Consider the following 23,382-nt stretch of genomic DNA (forward strand, 5'->3'; position numbering starts at 1 on the left):
CAGTACCATATTGATCAGCAGTCGGGACCATATTGATAGGCCGTCAGTACCATTTTGATCAGCAGTCGGGACCATATTGATCGGCTTTCAGGATCATATTGATCACCAGCCAGGACCACGTTGATAATCAATTACTACATAGATCAACAGGCACTGCTACATTAATCAGCATCAATGATCAAGTTAATAAATTTCATTATAATTGTTAATACTTAAATAAATATTGCTAACTATGACACAAAAGTTAATGATAAGTTAGGTTAGGCTAGGTTAAGTTAGGTGAGGTTAGTAAGGATAGGTGAGGCTAGGTTTGGTGAAGTAAGCTTATCTGAGGTGAAGTAAGGCGAGGCTAGGTTAGATGAGGTTAGGTTTGGTTAGGTTAGGTGAGGTTAGGTTAGATGAGATTAGGTTAAGCTAGGTTAGGTTAGGTAAGTTTTTTTTGTTAGAAAAGGAGTTGAAGAATGGGACACACTAGTGAACACTGTGCTTCTATATCCGCCACCAAGATAATGTTATTAAAACAAGACTAAAACCAGTGCGCTAAAACAGCAGCGGAAAAAAACGGGAGAAAAGGAAAAAAACCCACCTTAAAACTTTGACCCAAATATCACAATAACAAGGTTATGGCGAATAACCGAACTCAATTACAGGGTCACTATATCACGTGCTACATGGACATTTCTTTCTGAGTAGTTTAATCTAAAACAACAACAACATATGATTAATTTAGGCTATGTGAGGTTAGATTAATGAAGTTAGATTAGGTGTGGTTAGTGAAGGTTAGGTTAGGTTAGGTGAGACGAGGTTAGGTTAGGTTGATGAAGGTGAGAATTTGTGGTTTTATATAACTCGTTGCTGCAGTATATCTCAATGACTCTTGTATATCTCGCTGGCTGTTGTATATACCTCAAAGACTGTTGTAAATATATTTGGCTGTTCTATATATCACTGGCTGTTAAGTAAACTTGAAAGTTTGCATAAACATGTGTAGACAGATGTTAGGCACCCTCTAAAAGACCCCTTCAGACCAATGTGTTCGAAAGTACCACTCTGGTAATTCAGGCAAATCCAAGGTGGTCTCAGACTTCTGAATAAAAAGCTAACGTATTAATTAAGCATTTACACTCTCTTTTATCAAGTGTTGATATGGAGCTTTGGCTACCTATATGAAACTCCACATGTAATTCCTCACACTGCAGCCTTGAACATAACTAGTAAAATAACAAATATATTTCGTGATGAGGCGTCCATCAGGGAAGACTGTTGACTGTCACAAGCTCCAGGAAGATTACAAAGACACTGACAGTGAGACCAGCAATAAATATGACAAACATTCCCTGAAATACAGAGGTTAGCTCTATTAATAGTCAAGATTCCCATACTCAAAATCATTCAAATTAAAAAATGCATTTTGAGCATTTTCTTGTGTCATTATTTACTTGTATAAAGCTATTAAGCAGTTCTATTACCCAGATATTCTTAAGAGAAAGTGACTCCTGGACGACGATTTTTGTCTGAGCATGACGACACACGGTGGAGTTTGGCTCAGCGGACTTCATCCAGTGTAGGAACAGTCCAGCCTCAGTCATCACCCGTATCCTTTATCAATACAACAGTCAAAATAAATATTGTATAACTCCCACAATATATTCACTTTCATAAGAACATGAGAACATAAGAATTAAGTAAACTTCATAAACCTGCCCAATCGAATTACCTCCAATCCCTATTCAACCAAACAATCATGCACTGCGGTAAGTTGTCTGTTATGAGGGGCATGGTGTAATATCATACACTGTGGTATCTTGTATTATGGTTAGATATCATACACTTTAGTATATTGTCCGTTAAGGGGGTATGGTGTGTTATCATAAACTACGGTATATCATCTGTTATGATGGTATGGTGAGATATCATACACTGGTATATTGTCTGTTATGGGGGGGGGGGTATGGTGTGATGGTGTCTGTGAGCTCCATCAGCTCAGCCTCAGGTGAGGCTACACATTCCACTTCACACTGTTATTCTTTATATTTCACGCACATATCATGTGTAAACTGTGTGTGAACACTTTAATCAGTTTGACGTGTAGTTTACACCACTATACAAAGGTCCAAGGATATAACACAGCTGAAATTAATCACCTTGTACGTCAATGGTGTAGCTTCAAGTGGTGGAGTTTTGTTTACTGTCTCCATACTAACTGAATACACCAAAAGGCAGGTAACGTAACCCAATCTTTGGGTAACTTAAAACTTTGGGTAACTAGGTTTTGCGTAAAACCTAGACCCAATCTAGGATCAATTTACACAATCGTTAACAAAACTTATTATTATTGTTATTATTATTATGTTACGAACCCAAGACCACCGTCGGAGCACGGAGCAGGGACGACAACGCCATCTGTATGTCCGCTCCCAAAAACCCCCACAACATGGACAACGCTATCTAGTGATGACGGGATATGCCGGCAATGGGCGCTGAATTCCTGTCGTAGTCGGCTCGTGAAGTAGCCGCTGCTGACCTCTGGTGAGGTGGCGCTTAGACAGTGAACGCCATCTATGGAGCGAAAAGGTGGACGTTTGTGTCTAAGCCAGTAAGTGATGTTTCCTAGTGGTTCCCATGTAGTGTCCCAGTACTGATGACGTGTCTGCTTTTACAGAGTCAACCTAGGACTGCTGTGATGTACGATGAATGAGGCTATCCAAGGCAGCCAAGGTCTCTACACCTGTCTGCTTTACAGAAGCAGTGAACCGCCGCCGGACGAGAACTGTAGAGTTATCAATTGTCTGCCTGAGAAGTGGCAGTGACGGGATTCGCCGTACCCGGGGCTGGCTGGTGGAAGACACAACCCACTGTGGTGCCGACCGAGGAGAGTAACCAGCGAGTTACACGAGGCTCCTGACTAGATACTCGCAACCCTAGTATACGTCGTGAAGTGGCCTAACAGCGAGGCTCATTGGTACCTGCCAGCTACAGGCTGGACTGTGGTTGTGGGCCTTCACGACGAGGCACCCAGTGGGATTGTGATTTGGCTGGCCTGTGGCCAGAGTAGATTCATCGTGGGTTCTGGCCCACGGAATAGGAAACCAGGCAAGACTACACAGAGTGAGCATTGCCAAGTGTACAGCATCTTCAGAGGGAGACGAAGAGATATATTGCGTAGTAATAGTTCCCGTTTGTGTCTTTTAATTTATATATGGTGGTGGGAGGAGAAATATATATATATATATAGAAAGTGATGTACTTGTGTATTTAATGTACCTCCCCTGTGTATTTTACTTGCATTACGGAGTTCACCCCTTGAAAGCCTCTACTAACTTGGGGCCGGATACCCAAAAACTAATTCCATCAGAAAAGAACCTGGTTGCGTCCTATTAGGGCCGTAACACATGGATATAACACAGCTGAAATAATCACCTTGTATGTCAATGGTGTAGCTTCAAGTGGTGGAGTTTTGTTTACTGTCCGCATATTAACTGAATACACCAAAAGGCAGGTAAGGTAACCCAATCTTTGGGTAACTTAAAACTTTGGATAACTAGGTTTTGCGTAAAACCTAGACCCAATCTAGGATCAATTTACACAATCATTAACAAAACTTATTATTATTGTTATTATTATTATTTTATTATTATCTGGTTAAACAATTATTTATTTATTTATTATATGTATTTATTTTAGAGTATTACCATAATATGATTAGAGGTATTGTATTTAATTACATATCCTGGAATGAAACCCATTACAGATGTCTTTCTGTGATGTTGTCTCTCAAAATGGACGTTATTTGCTGAGAAGACATTCTCTTTGTCTTGGGTGAGTTTGGCTTGGTTCGATAAATAGTACCATTGTAGCCATGTACTCGCTCATAGACTATGTTATACCAAATTTTTGTTGTAAATTTTCCACAATAGTTAGGTAATAACCACACTACTAGTTCAAGTAGGCAAAGCAGTTGTGCCTAATAACCTTAAAATTTTTATTATCTTTTAAAAATATATATATTAATAAAAAATATTAACTTATAATTTTGCTTTCAATTTATACTTGTTTTTAAATTTATACAATGTATGCTTATAAACGTTTAAATTTACACAATTTATACTTTTTTACTTTTATATTTAGGTCTATTTTTACTTTTGTTGGGCAGAATTAAAGAATAATTGCTGTATTTAATCTACCAAGTTTGTTTTTTTTATTGAAATTTAAAATCTTTCAATTATGTTTATAAGATGTATATAACGTTTCAACTATTCCATTAATGGTTAAATGAAACTAAGCACACTATACCTCCTACTTAAAGCTGAAACAATTGGACTTCCCTTCTGGCCCACCATAGCAAACATCAGAGGGAGAAACCCCTCTCTAGACACGTAGAAGGAACACTGACCTGTGTAGGAATGACAAGACACTTTATAGTTGTATGTATATCACAATATATATATATATTGTATGTATATCACAATATTATATATTGTATGTATATATAGATTATGTATATAACAAATATATTCCACTTGAAAACTAATTTGTAATTGTTTATCTGAACATAGTTATAAATTCATATTTTTTCATATAATTTATGTATTCTTCAGTTTTGTGGTAAACAAAATGATTGCGGTTTGATTCAGAATAAAATACCTGAAATGCTAAAATCTCGAGACATGTAAATCTTTAAACCAAAGTCGACCTCCATGAGAACGTGGTCTCCCCCCCTCACCAAGGTGTCCATGCTCTCTCCGAACTGTGGGTGACTTCTGTATATAAGACGACCCTTCTCTTCCAGACCAACAATCTCATGGAATATTCCAGACTTGACCTCCTGCAAATATCGAAATCACGCTCATTTTTCTTTTTCATTGAAACAATTTAATTGTAAGTGATAATAAGGTAAAATAATGTTATGTATTTTTTACTTATACGATAATATATTGACTGATATGATAATAACATTGACCGACTCGTTATGTGTGTAAGCTGAGGCTGAAAATCCTGGTATAATTGACATCAGTGAAACATGAACCGAGAGGACATAACTGTTATGGACCCGAGTCCAGCATCGGAGCACGGAGCTGTGACAACAATGCCATCTGTGAGTCTGCTCCCGAAACCCCACCAAATAGACGACGCCATCTAGTGAGGACGGGATATACCGGCCACAGGTGCTGGATTCCCGTCTTAATCAGCTCATAACATAGCCGCTGCTGACCTCTGGTGAGGTGGCGCTTAGACAGCAACGCCATCTATGGAATGAAGAGGTGGACGTTTGTGTCTAAGCCTGTAAGTGAGGTTCCCTAGAGCGTCCCAGTACTAATGACGTGTCTGATTGCAGAGTCGACCTGGGACTGCTGTGTTGGATGATGAATCAGTCTACCCAAGGCAGCCACGGTCTCTTCACGAGTCTGCTCTGAAGAAGCTGTGAGTCACCCCCGGACGAACTCTGTTGAGAGTATTAGCCTGCCTGTGGCGTGGCAGTGTTGGGAATCGCCTTATCCGGGGCTAGCTGGTGGAAGGGACTAGCCACTGTGGTGCTTAGTGAGAAGAGTGATCAGTGGGATCACACGAGGCTCCTGCCTAGGGTTCGCAACCCTAGAATCGGTCTTGGAGTGGCCTACACAGCGAAGCTGATCGGTACCTGCCAGCTACAGGCTGGATTGTAGTTTAAGGCCTCCACGACGAAGCACCCAGTGGGACTGTGATTTGGCTGGCCTGTGGCCAGGGTAGATTCGCCAATAGAATCATAGAGGATTCATCGTGGGACACGGAAGAAGGAACCAGGGCTACCCAGAGTGAGCACCGTGGAGCATCCAGTGTCTTCGGAGGAAGACAACCTTGTACATAATAGTGTAGTTATAACCCCCGCGTGTGACTGATATTTATTTATTCTTGGTGATGAAAATATATATATAAATCAGAACATTTGTATCCCTCCCCCTTTAATTTACCTTGCATTACGGAACACATCCCTTGAAAGCCTCTACTAACTTGGGGCCGGATACCCAAACTGTAATACCATCAGAGAAGAACCCGGTTGCGTCCCACTAGGGCCGTAACAATAACTGAAAGAGATTTAAATCTCCCGAGATATGAATATCCACCATTCAAGTAGGAAAGAACAACAAGAGCATGTGGGGTGATATTGTATATGAAAGAGGACCTGGATGTAACCACCAATGAGGAACTGAACAGCATGGGATACTCAGAGTCTGCATGGAGCCACATACTAGCTCGAGATGGTACTAAAATAACAGAGGGAGTATGCTACAGGACTGAGACAGCCACACAGAAGAAGTTGCTGATCTGAATAATGTGATCAATGCTGTTGTGGAATCTCGAACCCTTATAATAGGTGACTTTAACCATAGATTAGGTAAATCTAACAACACAGGCAGAAGGAGAAAAATTTCTAGACCCGATGCAGAACTCCTTTCTCATACAGCTTTTGACAGAGTCTACACGAGTTTTTTTTTTTTTTTTTGAGATATATACAAGAGTTGTTACATTCTTGTACAGCCACTAGTACGCGTAGCGTTTCGGGCAGGTCCCTGGAATACGATCCCCTGCCGCGAAGAATCGTTTTTTCATCCAAGTACACATTTTACTGTTGCGTTAAACAGAGGCTACAGTTAAGGAATTGCGCCCACTAAATCCTCCCCGGCCAGGATACGAACCCATGACATAGCGCTCGCGGAACGCCAGGCGAGTGTCTTACCACTACACCACGGAGACTGCTTAATATGAATATTATGATATGAATTAATATGACTGCTTAATAACTAGGTTAAAACATTCTAGATCATATGCTAACAACAGAAGAGGGTAGGATTGATCCAATACTTGTGAGGAAAAAGCTAACCCCCCTCGTGCGACCATCATATTTTTAGATGGACGATGAACATAAATACCTACATAAAGGTCAGAGATGACGAATTTCTAGATTACCATCAAGGAGATTATCAAGGAATGAGAGAGAAACTGCAAAACATGTCCCGGAGGGAGATGATTGGGGAACATGGCATAGAAGCATTATGGCAAAATTTCTAGGTCATTACAGACCTCGCTCAAAAATATGTCCCAAAAAAGAAGAAAGAATAGAAAGGGAACTAATTGGATGACACAGGTCGTAAAATGAGCACTTACCAAATCCACAATGGACAAATCCACAATGGACAACATTGATTATCGGATATATAAAAGGGCACTAAACTCGACCACCCAGGAAGTCAGTCAAAAGAAACTACAAAAGGAAACTTTCCCGAAACATAAGGAAAAATCCAAAATAATTCAATGCTTATATAAAAAGTAAAACCTAACTTACCAAGTTTAAAAACTTACCAAGGACTTGGTAAGACCCTTAAAAGATGAGACTAACCAAGTTTTAATGGACGATAAAAGGGCAGTAAACATTCCGAATAAATATTTTACATCAGTGTTGACCAGACCACACACTAGAAGGTGAAGGGACGACGACGTTTCGGTCCGTCCTGGACCATTCTCAAGCCGTCCTGGACCATTCTCAATCGACTTGAGAATGGTCTAGGAAGGACCAAAACGTCGTCGTCTCTTCACCTTCTAGTGTGTGGTCTGGTCAACATACTTTAGCCACGTTATTGTGACTCATCGCCTGCATTTTACATCAGTGTTCACACTAGAAACGTTAGAGGACATCCTATCACCCACACAGATGTTTGAAAGAGGTGAAGATAATGAATTTAGGAATATTCCCATAACATGCGACATAATCAGGAAAAACATTGACAAACTAAATGACTAAAAAGCCCCAGGTGATAATGGAATGCAACCAACTAGTATACAAGAACTGGCAAAAGAACTATGCAAACCACTGAAGCTACTTTTCAGAAAATCTCTGGACTAAGGAGTAGTCACCATACATTGAAAATATACAAATGTCACTCCTATTTTCATAAAAAGGCAGAATGAGCTCAGCAGAATATTACCATCCAATCAGCTTGACATCACATATCTTCAAGCTAAGGGAGAAAATCATTGGGGAGGGAATCATTCACCATCTTTCAGTGAAACATTTTGTAAAACCGACACAACATGGGTTTGTTATAAATAGATCCTACCTTACAAACCTGTTCACGTTTTTGGAAACGGCAACCAGCTTCACAGACATGGGACTTCCGGTGGATGTAGAATAAATGGATTTTGCTAAAACCTTGGATTAGGTACCGCATTAAAGGCTGGCAAGGAAATTACAGACTCATGGAATAAATGATAGAATACTACAATGGATAAAACAATGGTTGAAACAAAGAAAACAAACGGTCATACTAAATGGATCCTAATGTGACTAGAGAAATGTAAGTGAGGTGCCACAGGGGTCCATTTTGGGGCCAACCCGTTTTATCATTCACATCAATTACACTGATTAGTTCCTTTAACAAGTAAGTAAGTAATTATCAAAAGAAGGCATCAAACCGGGAAGGCTATGTAGCATCATCAAACGCGCAGAATAATCAGAGGGTGCTAAATATCACCAAGGATGCCAATACGAGAACAAAAATGCATAAGGCGAACGATATCAAAAGTATCCGAGTCACCAAGAATTCTATTGAGGGACAGGTGACCACGAGGGGCGGTCGGAAAGCAAGACACACGCTCGTCCTGGAAGTCAGGACATTCAAGAAGGACATGCACGACCGTAAGAGGGACAATGCAACTAGGACAATAAGGAGCAGGGCGGCGCTCCATCAAGTGACCATGGGTTAAGCGAGTATGGCCAATACACAACCTCGCCAGAGCTGTTTCCCATCGCCGGTTACGGTGGTAGGAGGACGGCCACAAGGAAACACAACATTTAAGAGTACATAGTTTGTTACCAGTAACAGACTACCAAGAAGCTTGCCAACGGGTAAGGACGGAGGAATGGATAACCGGGTAAAAGTCGGAATATGGAATACCTTTACGAGAGATGAGACAAGAGCGGACAGCTTCCTTGGCGGCAGCATCTGCACGCTCATTTAAAGACACACCAATATGGCTGGGAACCCAACAAAACTCAACCGAATTAAATTTACTGTGAACAAGAAACAGCCAATGCTGGATCTCGACAACTACTGGATGAACCGGATTAAAGGACCCGAGAGCCAAGAGGGCACTACGAGAGTCAACAACAACTACAAAGGAAGACTGACAACGAGAAAGCAGGAGACGAAGAGCATAGAGAATAGCATAAAGTTCCGCTGTAAAGATGCTAGTCTCCAGAGGTAAGCGACACATATAAGTGTGATCAGGAAAAACAACAGAGTAGCCAACACCGTCCGCAGACTTACACCCATCGGTGAAGACAGAAACGGAGCGGGAGTGAGAAGAAAAGTGCTCAAGGAAAAGGCGTTTTAGAACTGTAGGAGGGGTAAAAGCTTTAGTGATACGGGTCAACGATGTACAAAACCGCGGAAGAGGGACTCTCCACGGGGGCAAAGAAGGAACAACACGAGGAGAAACATTAGAAATACGAACGGAAAGAGAGTCCTGTAGGCGAGATAACCGGACAGAAAGACGGAGGTGGTGAAGAGGAACAGGAACCGCAGGAGGGGTAAAAATTAAAGCACGACAGAGGCGAGAGAAAGGATGTTGTAAGGACCGCGCAAGACAGCGAAGACAGTAGCGATCACGGTGGTCCTGGAGAGACAGAAAGCCAGTGTCAACATACAAGCTAAGGACGGGAGTCGAACGAAAGGCACCAGAACTGAGGCGCAACCCAGTATGGTGCAAAACATCAAGACGGCGAAGAGAAGAAGGAAAAGCAGGCGAGTAAGCAGGGGCAACCATAATCGAGCTTAGACAGGACGAGAGAGGAATGTAAAGCAAGGAGAGTGCGCCTATCTGCCCCCCAAGAAGTATGGGACAAGACCCGAAGGAGGGTAAGGGCCATAGAGCACTCAACACGGAGGTAAGAGATATGGGGAGACCAAGACAAACGAGTGTCAAGGAATAACCCCAAAAGCTTCGCGGAATCTTTGTACTCAAGGGGATGACCATAAAGTGACAAAGAGGGACGAAAAATGACCCGTTTCTGTGTAAAAGTCATGGCACAAGTCTTAGAAGTAGAGAACTTGAAGCCATGATCGGTGGCCCAAGACGACACGGCATCAATTGCAAGTTGAAGCCAGCGCTGAAGGAGAGGCGAATCATCACCCTGACAGCAAAGGGTAAGATCATCGACATAGAGAGCGGTGAAGACACCTGAAGGAAGAGAGGAAAGAAGACCATTGAGGGCAACCAGAAAAAGAGTAGTGCTCAGAACACTACCCTTGGGCACAACTTCGTATTGCTGAAAAGAGTCAGAGAGAGCGGTACCAAGGCGCACCCGAAAGGAACGACGAGAGAGGAAGCTGCGGAGAAAGAGAGGGAGATGACCACGGAGGCCAAAAGAATGAAGTTGAGATAGAATATGATATCGCCAAGTGGTGTCGTAAGCCTTTTCCAGGTCAAAAAGGACGGCAACAACGGAGGTCTTCGCAGCAAAAGCAGTACGAATATAGACCTCCAAGTTCACCAGGACATCTGTCGCGCTGCAGCACTTGCGGAAACCAAATTGAGAAGGGGAGAGGAGGTGATGGTGTTCCAGGAACCACATCAGACGAACGTTAACCATACGTTCAAAGAGTTTGTAGACACAACTTGTGAGGGCAATAGGGTGAAAGTCCTTAGGGGAAGTACCCAGAGAGCCCGGTTTGCGAACAGGGAGGACAACGGCATCGAGCCAGTCCTCAGGGACTGACGACGACTCCCAGTTCCGATTATACAGACTCGGTAAATACTGAGATGTGCACGGAGGGAGATGGCGAAGCATCTCATAATGAATACTATCAGAGCCCGCCACCGTAGAACCGCAGAGGGCCAAGGCAGAACGAAGTTCAGTTAGAGACAAGGGATTATTATAGGGAAGCTGAAGACGAGTGCAGAAATCTAAAGGACGAGACTCAAGGACAGGTTTACGAAGAAGGAAAGATTGGGGAAGATGAAGACCAGAGCTAACAGAAGAAAAGTGGGAACCCAGTTCGGAAGCGACCTGCAACGGGTCCGCCACAAGAGTATCATGGAGGTAAAGGACCAGTGAAACATCGGGAACGAACTTACCCGCTATCTTACGGATACGCTTCCAGATCTGTGGGCAGAGGAGTTTCGGACATAATTGTTGAGACATAAGATGCCCAACATTCATGTTTAGCCGTAGGGATGGCCCTACGGGCCACCGCACTCGCTTTCCGAAAGAAAAGAAAAGAATCGGCCGTCTGCCGACGGCGGTGCCTCTTCCAGGCTGCACGCTTACAGCAGACAGCCCGAGCACAATCCGCATTCCACCAGGGAACGCACTTCCGCGGACCCCGAGAGGAAGAGCGAGGAATAGAGCGGAGGGCAGCGTTGAAGACAGTGTCATGAAAAAGGAGGAGAGCACGAGGGAGAGGTCAGAGAGAGCAGCACTGAGGGTAAATAGGTTCCAGTCCGCCTTAGCAAACTGCCACCTAGGGAAGGAGAGGGAAGAGCGAAAAGAAAAAAAGGAAACAAGGATGGGGAAATGGTCACTGCCATGGAGGTCATCAAGAACCTGCCACGTGAAATCTAAGTAAAGAGAAGAAGAGCAGAGAGAAAGATCAAGACAGGAAAGGGTGCGAGTCCAAGAGTCCAAGTGAGTGGGCTCACCAAAATTCAGAAGAGACAAGGAAGAAGAGAGGATAAACGGCTCAAGAAGGCGACCTCGGGTATTCGTCAGAACATCACCCCAAAGAGAATGACGAAAATTGAAATCACCCAGCAGGAGCACAGGCTCCGGCAAGGAGTCCAGGACGTGTTTCAAATCAGGAAGAGAAAGCGGGACACTCGGGGGGAGATAAATGGAACAAACTGTGTACCATTTCCCCACAAAGATACGAGCAGCAGAACAATGGAGAGGCGAAGGAAAAAGTAAGGGGACAAAGGGAACATGAGCGCAAATCAAGAGAGCAGAAGAATTAGGAGCCCCAGCAACGGCTGGGGGTGGGGAGAGAAAGGAATAGCCACGAAAACAACCAGGACGAGCACCAAGCATCGGCTCCTGGAGACAGACACAAAGGGGCGAAAACCGCGAAATCAGAAGTTGGAGTTCGAGGAAATTGGCGTAAAAACCTCGAACGTTCCATTGAAGAATAGACATCGACGAGAAGAGAAAGGACAACAACAGAGAACAAGGAAGTCAGGGTTAGGGGACATGGGTAAACTGAGCAAAGACGGAGGGAAGGAAGCGGGAGAACAGCCTTGAGGTGGGCGGGCGGGGTCCGGAGGAAAAGGAAGAGGAGGAGACAACGGAGAGGAGCAGTCAAGGACAGCAGCAGGAAGAGGGGATGTAGAAAGAGGGGAGCGCACCTCAGCAAGGGCAGCAACCGAAAGGGAAGCGGGGCCCAAAGAAACCTCCATAGCAGGAACAGGGGGCACAACCACTGAAATGGGAGGGGAAGGAGCAATAGAGCCTGTAGTAGGGGCCAAGGAAGAAAGCGAAGCCTTCTTACCCGCCAAGGAGGACGCCGGGGAGGAAGAAGGAGAGGAGCCAGGCTTACGCTTCTGACGCAATGAGACCGGTGTCCCAGCAACTATGTACTGGGCAACAGATTCCAGCGTCTTAACAGGAGAAGCTGAACGAGAGCACACACGACGGCCGTTAGGAGAGCGATGGACATCCGCCTGCACCGACAGGCGGCGGGGAGAGTCAATAGATGGAGGAGAAGGATGGGAAGGACGATCGGAGGGAAACGAGGAAGAAGACACAGGAGACATGACAGACCGGGTAGAAAGAAGGGGAACCCCAGACAGAGGACAAGGAGGGGGATCCTTCGGGAGAGAACCCAAAGGAACAGAGGAGGGGGCAGTGGGCGTATCAGGGTTCAAGGCCCGGAAACGGTTGTGAGTCTGAGGAAGGTGGGAAGGACGAGGAGAGGAAGAGCGCAACACGCGAGCATAAGAGAGATTAGCATAAGGCGGGAGCCGGCGAACCTGGCGTCTCGCCTCAGGAAAAGATAAACGCTCCCGGTGCTTCAAGTTGAGGACGGCTGCCTCAAGCTTGTAATGGACACACGCACGGGAGAAGGTAGGATGGGCCTCACCGCAGTTGAGGCAACGAGCCTGGGGAGAAGTGCACTCCGACTTAGAGTGACCTTCGCCACTACACAAAGGACAGAGAGAGACAGTCCCGGAGCAGCGGAGGGCACCATGCCCAAACCTCCAGCACTTGTTGCAGAGCCGAGGAGAAGGAATGTACTCCTGGACAGAGCACCTAGCACCAGCAAGAATGACAGAGGATGGAAGGGTCCTACCATCAAAGGTGACCTTCACAACTCGAAGGGGTTGACGGCGACGACCACGAGGGGTATGAGTAAACGAGTCTATCTGGAGGACAGAATGGCCTGGGCATCAAGGATATGTCGAATATCGTCGTGGCAGTCTCGCAGATCTCGAACATCGGTCGCAACATGGGGCGGGAGGAGAATAGTGCCAACACTGGCGTTCAACTGAACGTTCTTTGAGAACCCAAACAGGGATCTTGCCAAGGCAGGATAAGGCAGCCAAGCGGGAAGCTGCAACCTGAGGAGCAGCAGCAACGACACGTGTACCGAGACGAGTGGGGTTTAAAGTAACAGACGCATCCACGGAATCAACGAGATGCCGATGGAGGGAGAAATCGTCAGGCGGCGCAGAATCAAGAGGGAGATCAAAGTATTTGGCCCATGAAGCAGGACCAAATAAGGCCTGATACGCATCAGTACAGGAAGGAAACGAGCGAGTGCGGCCGTGGCGCCGACGGCGTTGAGAACCCCCAGAGAGCGAGGGGTCAAAAGGCGCAGTAGTCACAACGAGAGACTTAGCCGCACCAGGGGACGAAGTGGTCACCACTGGGGGCGTGAGGCTCGACCCAACTACAGAGGAGGGAGGGGAGCTGGGGGAAGAATTCAGGACGGTCAAAGGAGGAGCAAGGTCGGGGCCCAATGCAGAGGGGTTACAGAGCCCGGTCTTCCAATACAGGCCGACTCGGGGGCTTGGTCGCCCGCCCCACAAGCCTGAGAGGGTACAACAGAAACATTTAACGACATAGAGATTTAGAGAAAGATATTCTCCACGAATATGCCCCCTTACCCACCATGGAGCCACAATTAGAGGCAGGACACCCAACTGGAAGCTATTGCCGATCATGCCGGGGCCCCCCAGTGGTGCGTCGTGAGTATACGCCCCACAAACGCCACCTTAAGAACCGTCAGTCCGTCGAGATCGGGTTCAGCGAAGAAAGGGGGATTGACAATAAAAGGTTCCCCTCGCTCGAGACGTCTACTACAGTTCTACAGGTGCAAGAGTATGCCTCCTCAAGCACCCAGGCATCAAAATAGAAGAAGTCCAAAGGAAGAACCAAAACAAGCAAAAGGTCGGCAGGAAAAAAACAAGCAGATAAGAGAAGAGGGGGAGAAAAACGAAACAAAAGGAAAAGGAAAAGCGATCCGGCACAATTAGAGCAGACAGCAGCAGGAGTGCAAGGCCACCAAAGGACAGAGGACTGTCCCACGGAACATCACACTCCAGCAGCCGTCCACTAAGCCCCCCCTCACGACGCCAACGGGCCGGATGGGGAGGGGGGTCCTTTAACAAGTTTGTCAGTTCGAACTCTAGCATTCTTTCGGACCTTTCTGCCTTTAGAGGGGCCCTTATCCCCCGTTCTTGACAGCTTGTTTTCTAAAAATTACCTCCAACTCGTCGTTTCTAGCTTGCCCTTGGCAATTCAGTGGTTATCCTTGACCGTGAGGACTACCTCCAGAAAGCAGATGTCTTGCTCTCTGACTACCGCACTTTTGCCCCTCTGACATCTAACTCTTTGGATCGCCTCAAAACTTCCTTTAACCGCAAACTAAGAGAGCTCTCTAATCTTTGTCCTCCTGACTTCGATTTCATTAAACGTTTCCATGTCATCTGCCCTTCTCTTTCTTATTTCTATAGTCTACCTAAGTGTTATGATCCCAGGTAGCTGAAAAACGAGTCTCCCCTTTGACAATTATTCTATCAGGCCTGACCTGACTAGGAGGACAAAGAAATATAGACATGAAGATTCATATGTAAAATAATTGGTTGCATTTGATAGATAATTTAAGAATGTGGTCAGTGATGCTGGAGGCGTGAGGCTCGCTTGAGTGGAGCTTGAGCTCACTTGAGCTGAATAAATCATGAGGGGAGGGTGTGCTCCGTTTGAGCCCCTGTTAGAGAGGAACCCCCTGTTTGATATACCTTCAAAAGGAAGGAAGTGGACAGACGTCTCGACTGAGGAATAAGTTAGGAGGCGTGTCAGCTCAAGTCAGGAACTGCAGAAGGTGTTGAGGGGGCAGTTAAAGCAGTTCTGTGGGTAGCCTGAGGCCCCCCTGAATGTCGCCGCCCCCATCAGAGAAGATGGGGCTGCCTTTGTACCACAAAGGTCTCCCTGCAGGAGACCTTTTTGTGGTAAGCACAATTTTAACCAGTTTACAGTCATTGCCTATAGTTGATCGAGTGCCCAGTGATCGTGGCGAATGTTTATTGATACATTAGGCATATTTTATTAAGGCAGAAGGCCTAAAATAAGAGAGTAAAGATGGAGGAACGTCCTGGAGGGCGGATCGACATCCATCTACTCCGACCGCTGGAGGGCAACTGACGGACCAGCCTGTTACGGCCACAATGGGATGCAACCGGGTTCTTCTCTGATGGTATTAGAGTTTGGTATCCAGCCCCAAGTTAGTAGAGGCTTGCAAGGGGTGAGCTGAGTAATGCAAGTAAAATGAAAAGGGGAGGCACATTAAACACACAAGTTCGTCACTGTATACCATGTATAATTAGTCTTCCCCCCACCATAGATATATAAAAGTCATAAACGGGAAATATCACTACACAATGTACATCATCGTCTTACTCTGAAGACGCTGAACACTTGGCGAAGCTCACTCCGTGCAGTCTTGCCTGGTTTCCTATTCCGCGGCACTACCCTCTGCAAGTACCAGGAAACCACGATGAGTCTACCCTGGCCACAGGCCAGCCAAATCACAATTCCACTGAGTGCCTCGTCGTGAAGGCCCACAACCACAGTCCAGTCTGTAGCTGGCAGGTACCAATCAGCCTCACGCTGTTAGGCCAATTCACGACGAATACTAGGGTTGCGAGCCCTAGGCAGGAGCCTCGTGTAACTCGCTGGTTACTCTCCTCGTTCGGCACCACAGTCGGCCGTGTCTTCCACCAGCCAGCCCCGGGTACGGCGAATCCCGTCACTGCCACGCCTCAGGCAGACAGTTGAACATTCTACAGTTCTCGTCCAGCGGCGGCTCACTGCTTCTGCAAAGCAGACTGGTGAAGAGACCTTGGCTGCCTTGGGTAGACTGCCTCTTCCTGCATCACAGCAACCCTATGTTGACTCTGTGAAAGCAGACACGTCATCAGTACTGGGACACTACATGGGAACCACAAGGAAACATCACTTACTGGCTTATACACAAACGTACAGCTTCTAGCTCAATAGATGGCGCTGATGTTCTGAGCACCACCTCACCAGAGGTCAGCACTAGCTACCTCACGAGCTACCAGGACAAGAATCTAGCATGTCGAGCTGGCATATTCCTGCCACCACTAGATGGCGTCGTCCATTTCGTGGGGGGTTTCGGGAGCGGACTCACAGATGGCGTTGACGTCACTGCTCCGTGCTCCGACGGTGGACTTGGGTTCGTAACACAGCCGCCAGCTGCCTCGAAGGCCGCCTGGCCGGGCGGAGGATGGACCAGCCCAAACGGGGGTGTCCACACTGACAGCATGTAGAGAGCAGAGAGATGTTGGGTGTAAACATATTGTGTGGTTTATTTCGTTTATGTGTTTATAGGGAAACATTTTTATTGGAGTGTCAATGGGTTGCAGGTTTGTCTGGGGAAGGAGTTGCTGAGAACTTCAAAGCCAGCAGAGAGGGAGTAGTTGATGAGACTCCAAGTTGTGGAAGATACTGAGCTCTGTGCGAGAGCAGCCATACAGTGAGGAAGAGAACCTCAAGCTGTGAGAAGAGGAGCAGTGGAATGAAGTTTCACATGCTTCTGTAATACCAGTGGTGAAGCACCATTGTTGCAAGGAAGACTTCATGGTGTATGTTACGGCCCTCTCGGGACGCAACGGGGTTCTTACTCTGATGTTGTTAGAGGAAGTTATATCCGACCCGAAGCCAGTAGTGGCTTTCAAGGAATGTGATCCGTGACGCAAGAAACTTAAAGGGGGAAGGGAAAGAAAGTTAAGAACTTAAGACTATAATTATTCCCATCACCAATAAATAATATATAAAAGAGTACACAGGGGGAGGGGTATTAACACTGTACAGGGGAAACACAATCGTCTTCTGCTGAAGACTCTGGATCCAGACTCTCGGTGCTGAGTCCTCGGTGCTCTTGATCCTCGTGGTCTCTTGACGAATCCTTCGACCAAGCTGAGTCTACCCCAGACACAGGCCAGCCGAAACACAGTTCCACTGGGGGCACCGCCGTGGAGGCCGTCAACCACAAATCCAGCAGGTCTGCTGGCAGGTTCCGGATCAGCAAGGCTGGTCAGGCCACTCCACAGGCGATATTAGGGTAACGCCCTAGACAGGAGCCTCGTGTGATACCACAAATCACTCTCCTGTCCTCAGTACCCCAGTGGATAATCGTCTCCAGCAGTCGGTCCCGGGTAATCCTTCTACTGCCACTCCACTGACAGGGTAACACCACAGTGTTCTTCCGGGGGACGACTTCACAGTTGCTGCAGCAAAGCACAAGGTCTGGAGACGGCTGCCTTGGGTAGACTGACTCAACTTCCATCACAGCAGTCCCAGGTCGACTCTGTAAGCAGACACGTCATCAATAACTGGGACACACTAAGGCACCTCACTTACAGGCTCAGACACAAACGCCCACCTATCCACTCCATAGATGGCGCTGGTGTTTGAGCACCACCTCACCAGAGGTCAGCAGCGGCTGTGTTGAGCGCTGAACCAGACTGGAAACTGGCCCTCGAGGCCAGTACACGTCGTCCTCACCAGGTGTCGTCGTCCGTTTGGAGGGGGTTTCGGGAGCTGACCCACAGATGGCGCGGTCGTCACTGCTCCGGGCTCGGACGCTGGATCCGGGTTCGTAACAGTGTAGCAGCCAGGAGCGCTGTGGAGGACCCTGGTTGAAGTGGTGAAGCACCACTGTTGCTCAAGGTGTAGCAGCCTGTAAGAGCTGCGGAGGATCCTGGTAGATAAACCCGGAAGAACCTGAAGATGTCTGGGTAGTGAACTTTTAGATGTGGAAGGGAAGTTACCTGGTTGATACCTGGTTGATGGGGTTCTGGGAGTTCTTCTACTCCCCAAGCCCGCAGGCTTAACTTGTGAGAGTTTGGTCCACTAGGCTGTTGCTTGGAGTGGCCTGCAGGCCCACATACCCACCACAGCCCAGTAGGTTCGGCACTCCTTGGAGGAAACAATCTAGTTTCCACTTGAAGATGTCCACGGTTGTTCCAGCAATATTTCTTATGCTAGCTGCGAGGGTGATGAACAACCGTGGACCTCTGATGTTCGTACAGTGTTCTCTGATTGCGCCTATGGCACCTCTGCTCTTCACTGGTTCTATTCTGAATTTTCTTCCATATCGTTCACTCCAGTACGTTCTTATTTTACTGTGCAGATTTGGGACCTGGCCCTCCAGTATCTTCCACATGTATATTATTTGATATATCTCTTGTCTTCATTCTAGTGAGTACATTTGGAGGGCTTTGAGACGATCCCAATAATTTAGGTGCTTTATCGCGTCTATGCGTGCCGTATATGTTCTCTGTATTCCCTCTATTTCAGCAATCTCTCCTGCTCTGAAGGGGAAGTGAGCATTGAGCAGTACTCAAGACGGGACATCACAAGTGACATGAAAAGTACAACCATTGTGATGGGATCTCTGGATTTGAAAGTTCTCGTAATCCATCCGATCATTTTCCTGGCTGACGCAATATTTGCTTGGTTATGCTCCCTAAACGTTAGGTCGTCAGACATCATTATTCCCAAATCCTTTACATGCTGTTTTCCTACTATGGGCATATTTGATTGTGTTTTGTACCCTGTATTATGTTTAAGTTCTTGTTGACAAATTGTAGGGAGTTGGTAGTGTTTGGTTGTCATTAGGATGCAAGACGCAGTGAAAGGTGGATGATTGATTACCATTTTTGTGCCAAGGAGTACTTATACTGAAGAATAGAATTACAACCGCAGGCTGGATTACCTGTAGAGACATATACATGTGTTCTAGGACTGATAGGGTGATTGATTGATCATTGTTGTATATCAAAGAATATTTATACTGATATTTATGTTATTGCAGTCATAAGCTGATTTTCCTTGTATATATATATATATATATATATATATATATATATATATATATATATATATATATATATATATATATATATATATATATATACATATATATATATATACATATATATATATATATATATATATATATATATATATATATATATATATATATATATATATATATATATATATATATATATATATATGTCGTACCTAGTAGCCAGAACGCACTTCTCAGCCTACTATGCAAGGCCCGATTTGCCTAATAAGCCAAGTTTTCATGAATTAATATATTTTCTCTAATTTTTTTCTTATGAAATGATAAAGTTACCAATTTCATTATGTATGAGGTTATTTTTTTTTATTGGAGTTAAAATTAACGTAGATATATGACCAAACCTAACCAACCTTACCTAACCTAACCTATCTTTATAGGTTAGGTTAGGTTAGGTGGCCGAAAAAGTTAGGTTAGGTTAGGTTAGGTAGGTTAGGTGGTCGAAAAACAATTAATTCATGAAAACTTGGCTTATTAGGCAAATCGGTCCTTGCATAGTAGGCTGAGAAGTGCGTTCTGGCTACTAGGTACGACATATATATATATATATATATATATATATATATATATATATATATATATATATATATATATATATATATATATATATATATATATATGTCGTACCTAGTAGCCAGAACGCACCTCTCGGCCAATAATGCAAGACCCGATTTGCCTAATAAGCCAAGTTTTCCTGAAATAATATATTTTCTCTAATTTTTTTCTTATGAAATGATAAAGCTACCCATTTCATTACGTATGAGGTCAATTTTTTTTATTGGAATTAAAATTAACGAAGATATATGACCGAACCTAACCAACCCTACCTAACCTAACCTAACCTATCTTTATAGGTTAGGTTAGGTTAGGAAGCCGAAAAAGTTAGGTTAGGTTAGGTTAGGTAGGTTAGGTTGTCGAAAAATAATGAATTCATGAAAACTTGGCTTATTAGGCAAATCGGGCCTTGCATAGTAGGCAGAGAAGTGCGTTCTGGCTATTAGGTACGACATATATATATATATACATGTCGTACCTAATAGCCAGAACGCACTTCTCAGCCTACTATGCATGGCCCGATTTGCCTAATAAGCCAAGTTTTCTTGAATTAATTGTTTTTCGACTACCTAACCTACCTAACCTAACCTAACGTTTTCTGCTACCTAACCTAACCTAACCTATAAAGATAGGTTAGGTTAGGTTAGGGAGGGTTGGTTAGGTTTGGCCATATATCTACGTTAATTTTAACTCCAATAAAACAAATTGATCTCATATATAATGAAATGGGTAGCTTTATCATGTCATTAGAAAAAAATTAGAGAAAATATATTAATTCAGGAAAACTTGGCTTATTAGGCAAATCGGGCCTTGCATAGTAGGCTGAGAAGGCGTCTTGTACATACCAGTTGCGTTGCTCCTGGGAGTATGGGTTCGAGTCACTTCTGGGGTGTGAGTTTTCAGTTGCATATTGTCCTGGGGACCATTCAGGCTTGTTCGCATTTGTGTTCCTCACGTGTGCCCCAAAGAATGAGGTGATTTGGTAAAATGCTATGCCCAAGTTTACTATCCGAGTGCCGGCGGTGGGGTGGTGCAAATAGCCTCGGCTATCACCTCATTTTGTCCGGTCGTGATGGTCAAGTGGATTAAGGCGTCTTGTACATACCAGTTGCGTTGCTCCTGGGAGTATGGGTTCGAGTCACTTCTGGGGTGTGAGTTTTCAGTTGCATATTGTCCTGGGGACCATTCAGGCTTGTTCGCATTTGTGTTCCTCACGTGTGCCCCAAAGAATGAGGTGATTTGGTAAAATGCTATGCCCAAGATTACTATCCGAGTGCCGGCGGTGGGGTGGTTCAAATAGCCTCGGCTATCACCTCATTTTGTCTGGTCGTGATGGTCAAGTGGATTAAGGCGTCTTGTACATACCAGTTGCGTTGCTCCTGGGAGTATGGGTTCGAGTCACTTCTGGGGTGTGAGTTTTCAGTTGCATATTGTCCTGGGGACCATTCAGGCTTGTTCGCATTTGTGTTCCTCACGTGTGCCCCAAAGAATGAGGTGATTTGGTAAAATGCTATGCCCAAGATTACTATCCGAGTGCCGGCGGTGGGGTGGTTCAAATAGCCTCGGCTATCACCTCATTTTGTCCGGTCGTGATGGTCAAGTGGATTAAGGCGTCTTGTACATACCAGTTGCGTTGCTCCTGGGAGTATGGGTTCGAGTCACTTCTGGGGTGTGAGTTTTCAGTTGCATATTGTCCTGGGGACCATTCAGGCTTGTTCGCATTTGTGTTCCTCACGTGTGCCCCAAAGAATGAGGTGATTTGGTAAAATGCTATGCCCAAGATTACTATCCGAGTGCTGGCGGTGGGGTGGTTCAAATAGCCACGGCTATCACCTCATTTTGTCCGGTCGTGATGGTCAAGTGGATTAAGGCGTCTTGTACATACCAGTTGCGTTGCTCCTGGGAGTATGGGTTCGAGTCACTTCTGGGGTGTGAGTTTTCAGTTGCATATTGTCCTGGGGACCATTCAGGCTTGTTCGCATTTGTGTTCCTCACGTGTGCCCCAAAGAATGAGGTGATTTGGTAAAATGCTATGCCCAAGATTACTATCCGAGTGCCGGCGGTGGGGTGATTCAAATAGCCTCGGCTATCACCTCATTTTGTCCGGTCGTGATGGTCAAGTGGATTAAGGCGTCTTGTACATACCAGTTGCGTTGCTCCTGGGAGTATGGGTTCGAGTCACTTCTGGGGTGTGAGTTTTCAGTTGCATATTGTCCTGGGGACCATTCAGGCTTGTTCGCATTTGTGTTCCTCACGTGTGCCCCAAAGAATGAGGTGATTTGGTAAAATGCTATGCCCAAGATTACTATCCGAGTGCTGGCGGTGGGGTGGTTCAAATAGCCTCGGCTATCACCTCATTTTGTCCGGTCGTGATGGTCAAGTGGATTAAGGCGTCTTGTACATACCAGTTGCGTTGCTCCTGGGAGTATGGGTTCGAGTCACTTCTGGGGTGTGAGTTTTCAGTTGCATATTGTCCTGGGGACCATTCAGGCTTGTTCGCATTTGTGTTCCTCACGTGTGCCCCAAAGAATGAGGTGATTTGGTAAAATGCTATGCCCAAGATTACTAACCGAGTGCCGGCGGTGGGGTGGTTCAAATAGCCTCGGCTATCACCTCATTTTGTCCGGTCGTGATGGTCAAGTGGATTAAGGCGTCTTGTACATACCAGTTGCGTTGCTCCTGGGAGTATGGGTTCGAGTCACTTCTGGGGTGTGAGTTTTCAGTTATATATATATATATATATATATATATATATATATATATATATATATATATATATATATATATATATATATATATATATATATATATAAATGCTTTTTATCTCCTCACCAAATGCCTATCCCTTTCGAGGCTAACCTACTTTCTGAGGTGCGCCCCATCTTACGACAACCGAAAGCTTGAAGAGTATGACCTCTTACTGAAGACAATGCTGGAAAAAGTTGTTAACCTCTCCCTCAACGAATGCCAGTGGAAACAAGCCACTCTTCCTGTTAGGCTTGGTGGCTTGGGTGTCCGCACTGCTACCCAAATTGCTGTCCCAACCTTCCTGTCTTCCTCCTCAGCATCAGATGACCTGGTTAAGGAAATTTTACCTGACACCCTGAATGATGTAGCGGGGATACAGGACCCAACTACATGGAATGCGACACGAAATGGGGTGCCATGACAGACCCAGCACTCAGACCAGCCATGCCGAAAGCCAAGAAACAATCCTGTTGGGACAGCCCCATTGTAGACAAAGAAGCCACAGCTTTGCTGGAGGCAGCAACAAATCCCAGTGATCGTGCACGCCTCACAGCTGTGCAGGCTCCCCATGCAGGGGACTTCCTTTTGGCAGTCCCCATGTCTACGACAGGCACACGTCTTGATCCGCAGGAGCTCCGTATTGCAGTCGCTCTCC

General features: G+C 45.4%; 1 protein-coding gene across 1 annotated transcript in view; it reads right to left on the bottom strand.

The window, feature by feature from the left end:
• Positions 1-1,250: 1,250 nt before the first annotated feature.
• The window catches only part of LOC123762174 (probable glutamate receptor), a gene marked incomplete at its 5' end in the record, with an annotated part of 102,857 nt that continues 80,725 nt past the window's right edge, over positions 1,251-23,382 (bottom strand). Inside the window, 4 exons of the mRNA XM_045748551.2 lie at positions 1,251-1,337; positions 1,470-1,599; positions 4,294-4,393; positions 4,645-4,825. Coding sequence (XP_045604507.2) covers positions 1,251-1,337; positions 1,470-1,599; positions 4,294-4,393; positions 4,645-4,825 — 498 coding nt within the window. The remainder of the gene's footprint in view (positions 1,338-1,469; positions 1,600-4,293; positions 4,394-4,644; positions 4,826-23,382) is intronic.

The sequence above is a fragment of the Procambarus clarkii genome, chromosome 34 (assembly GCF_040958095.1).
Source record: "Procambarus clarkii isolate CNS0578487 chromosome 34, FALCON_Pclarkii_2.0, whole genome shotgun sequence".
In the NCBI taxonomy this organism is placed as follows: domain Eukaryota; kingdom Metazoa; phylum Arthropoda; class Malacostraca; order Decapoda; family Cambaridae; genus Procambarus; species Procambarus clarkii.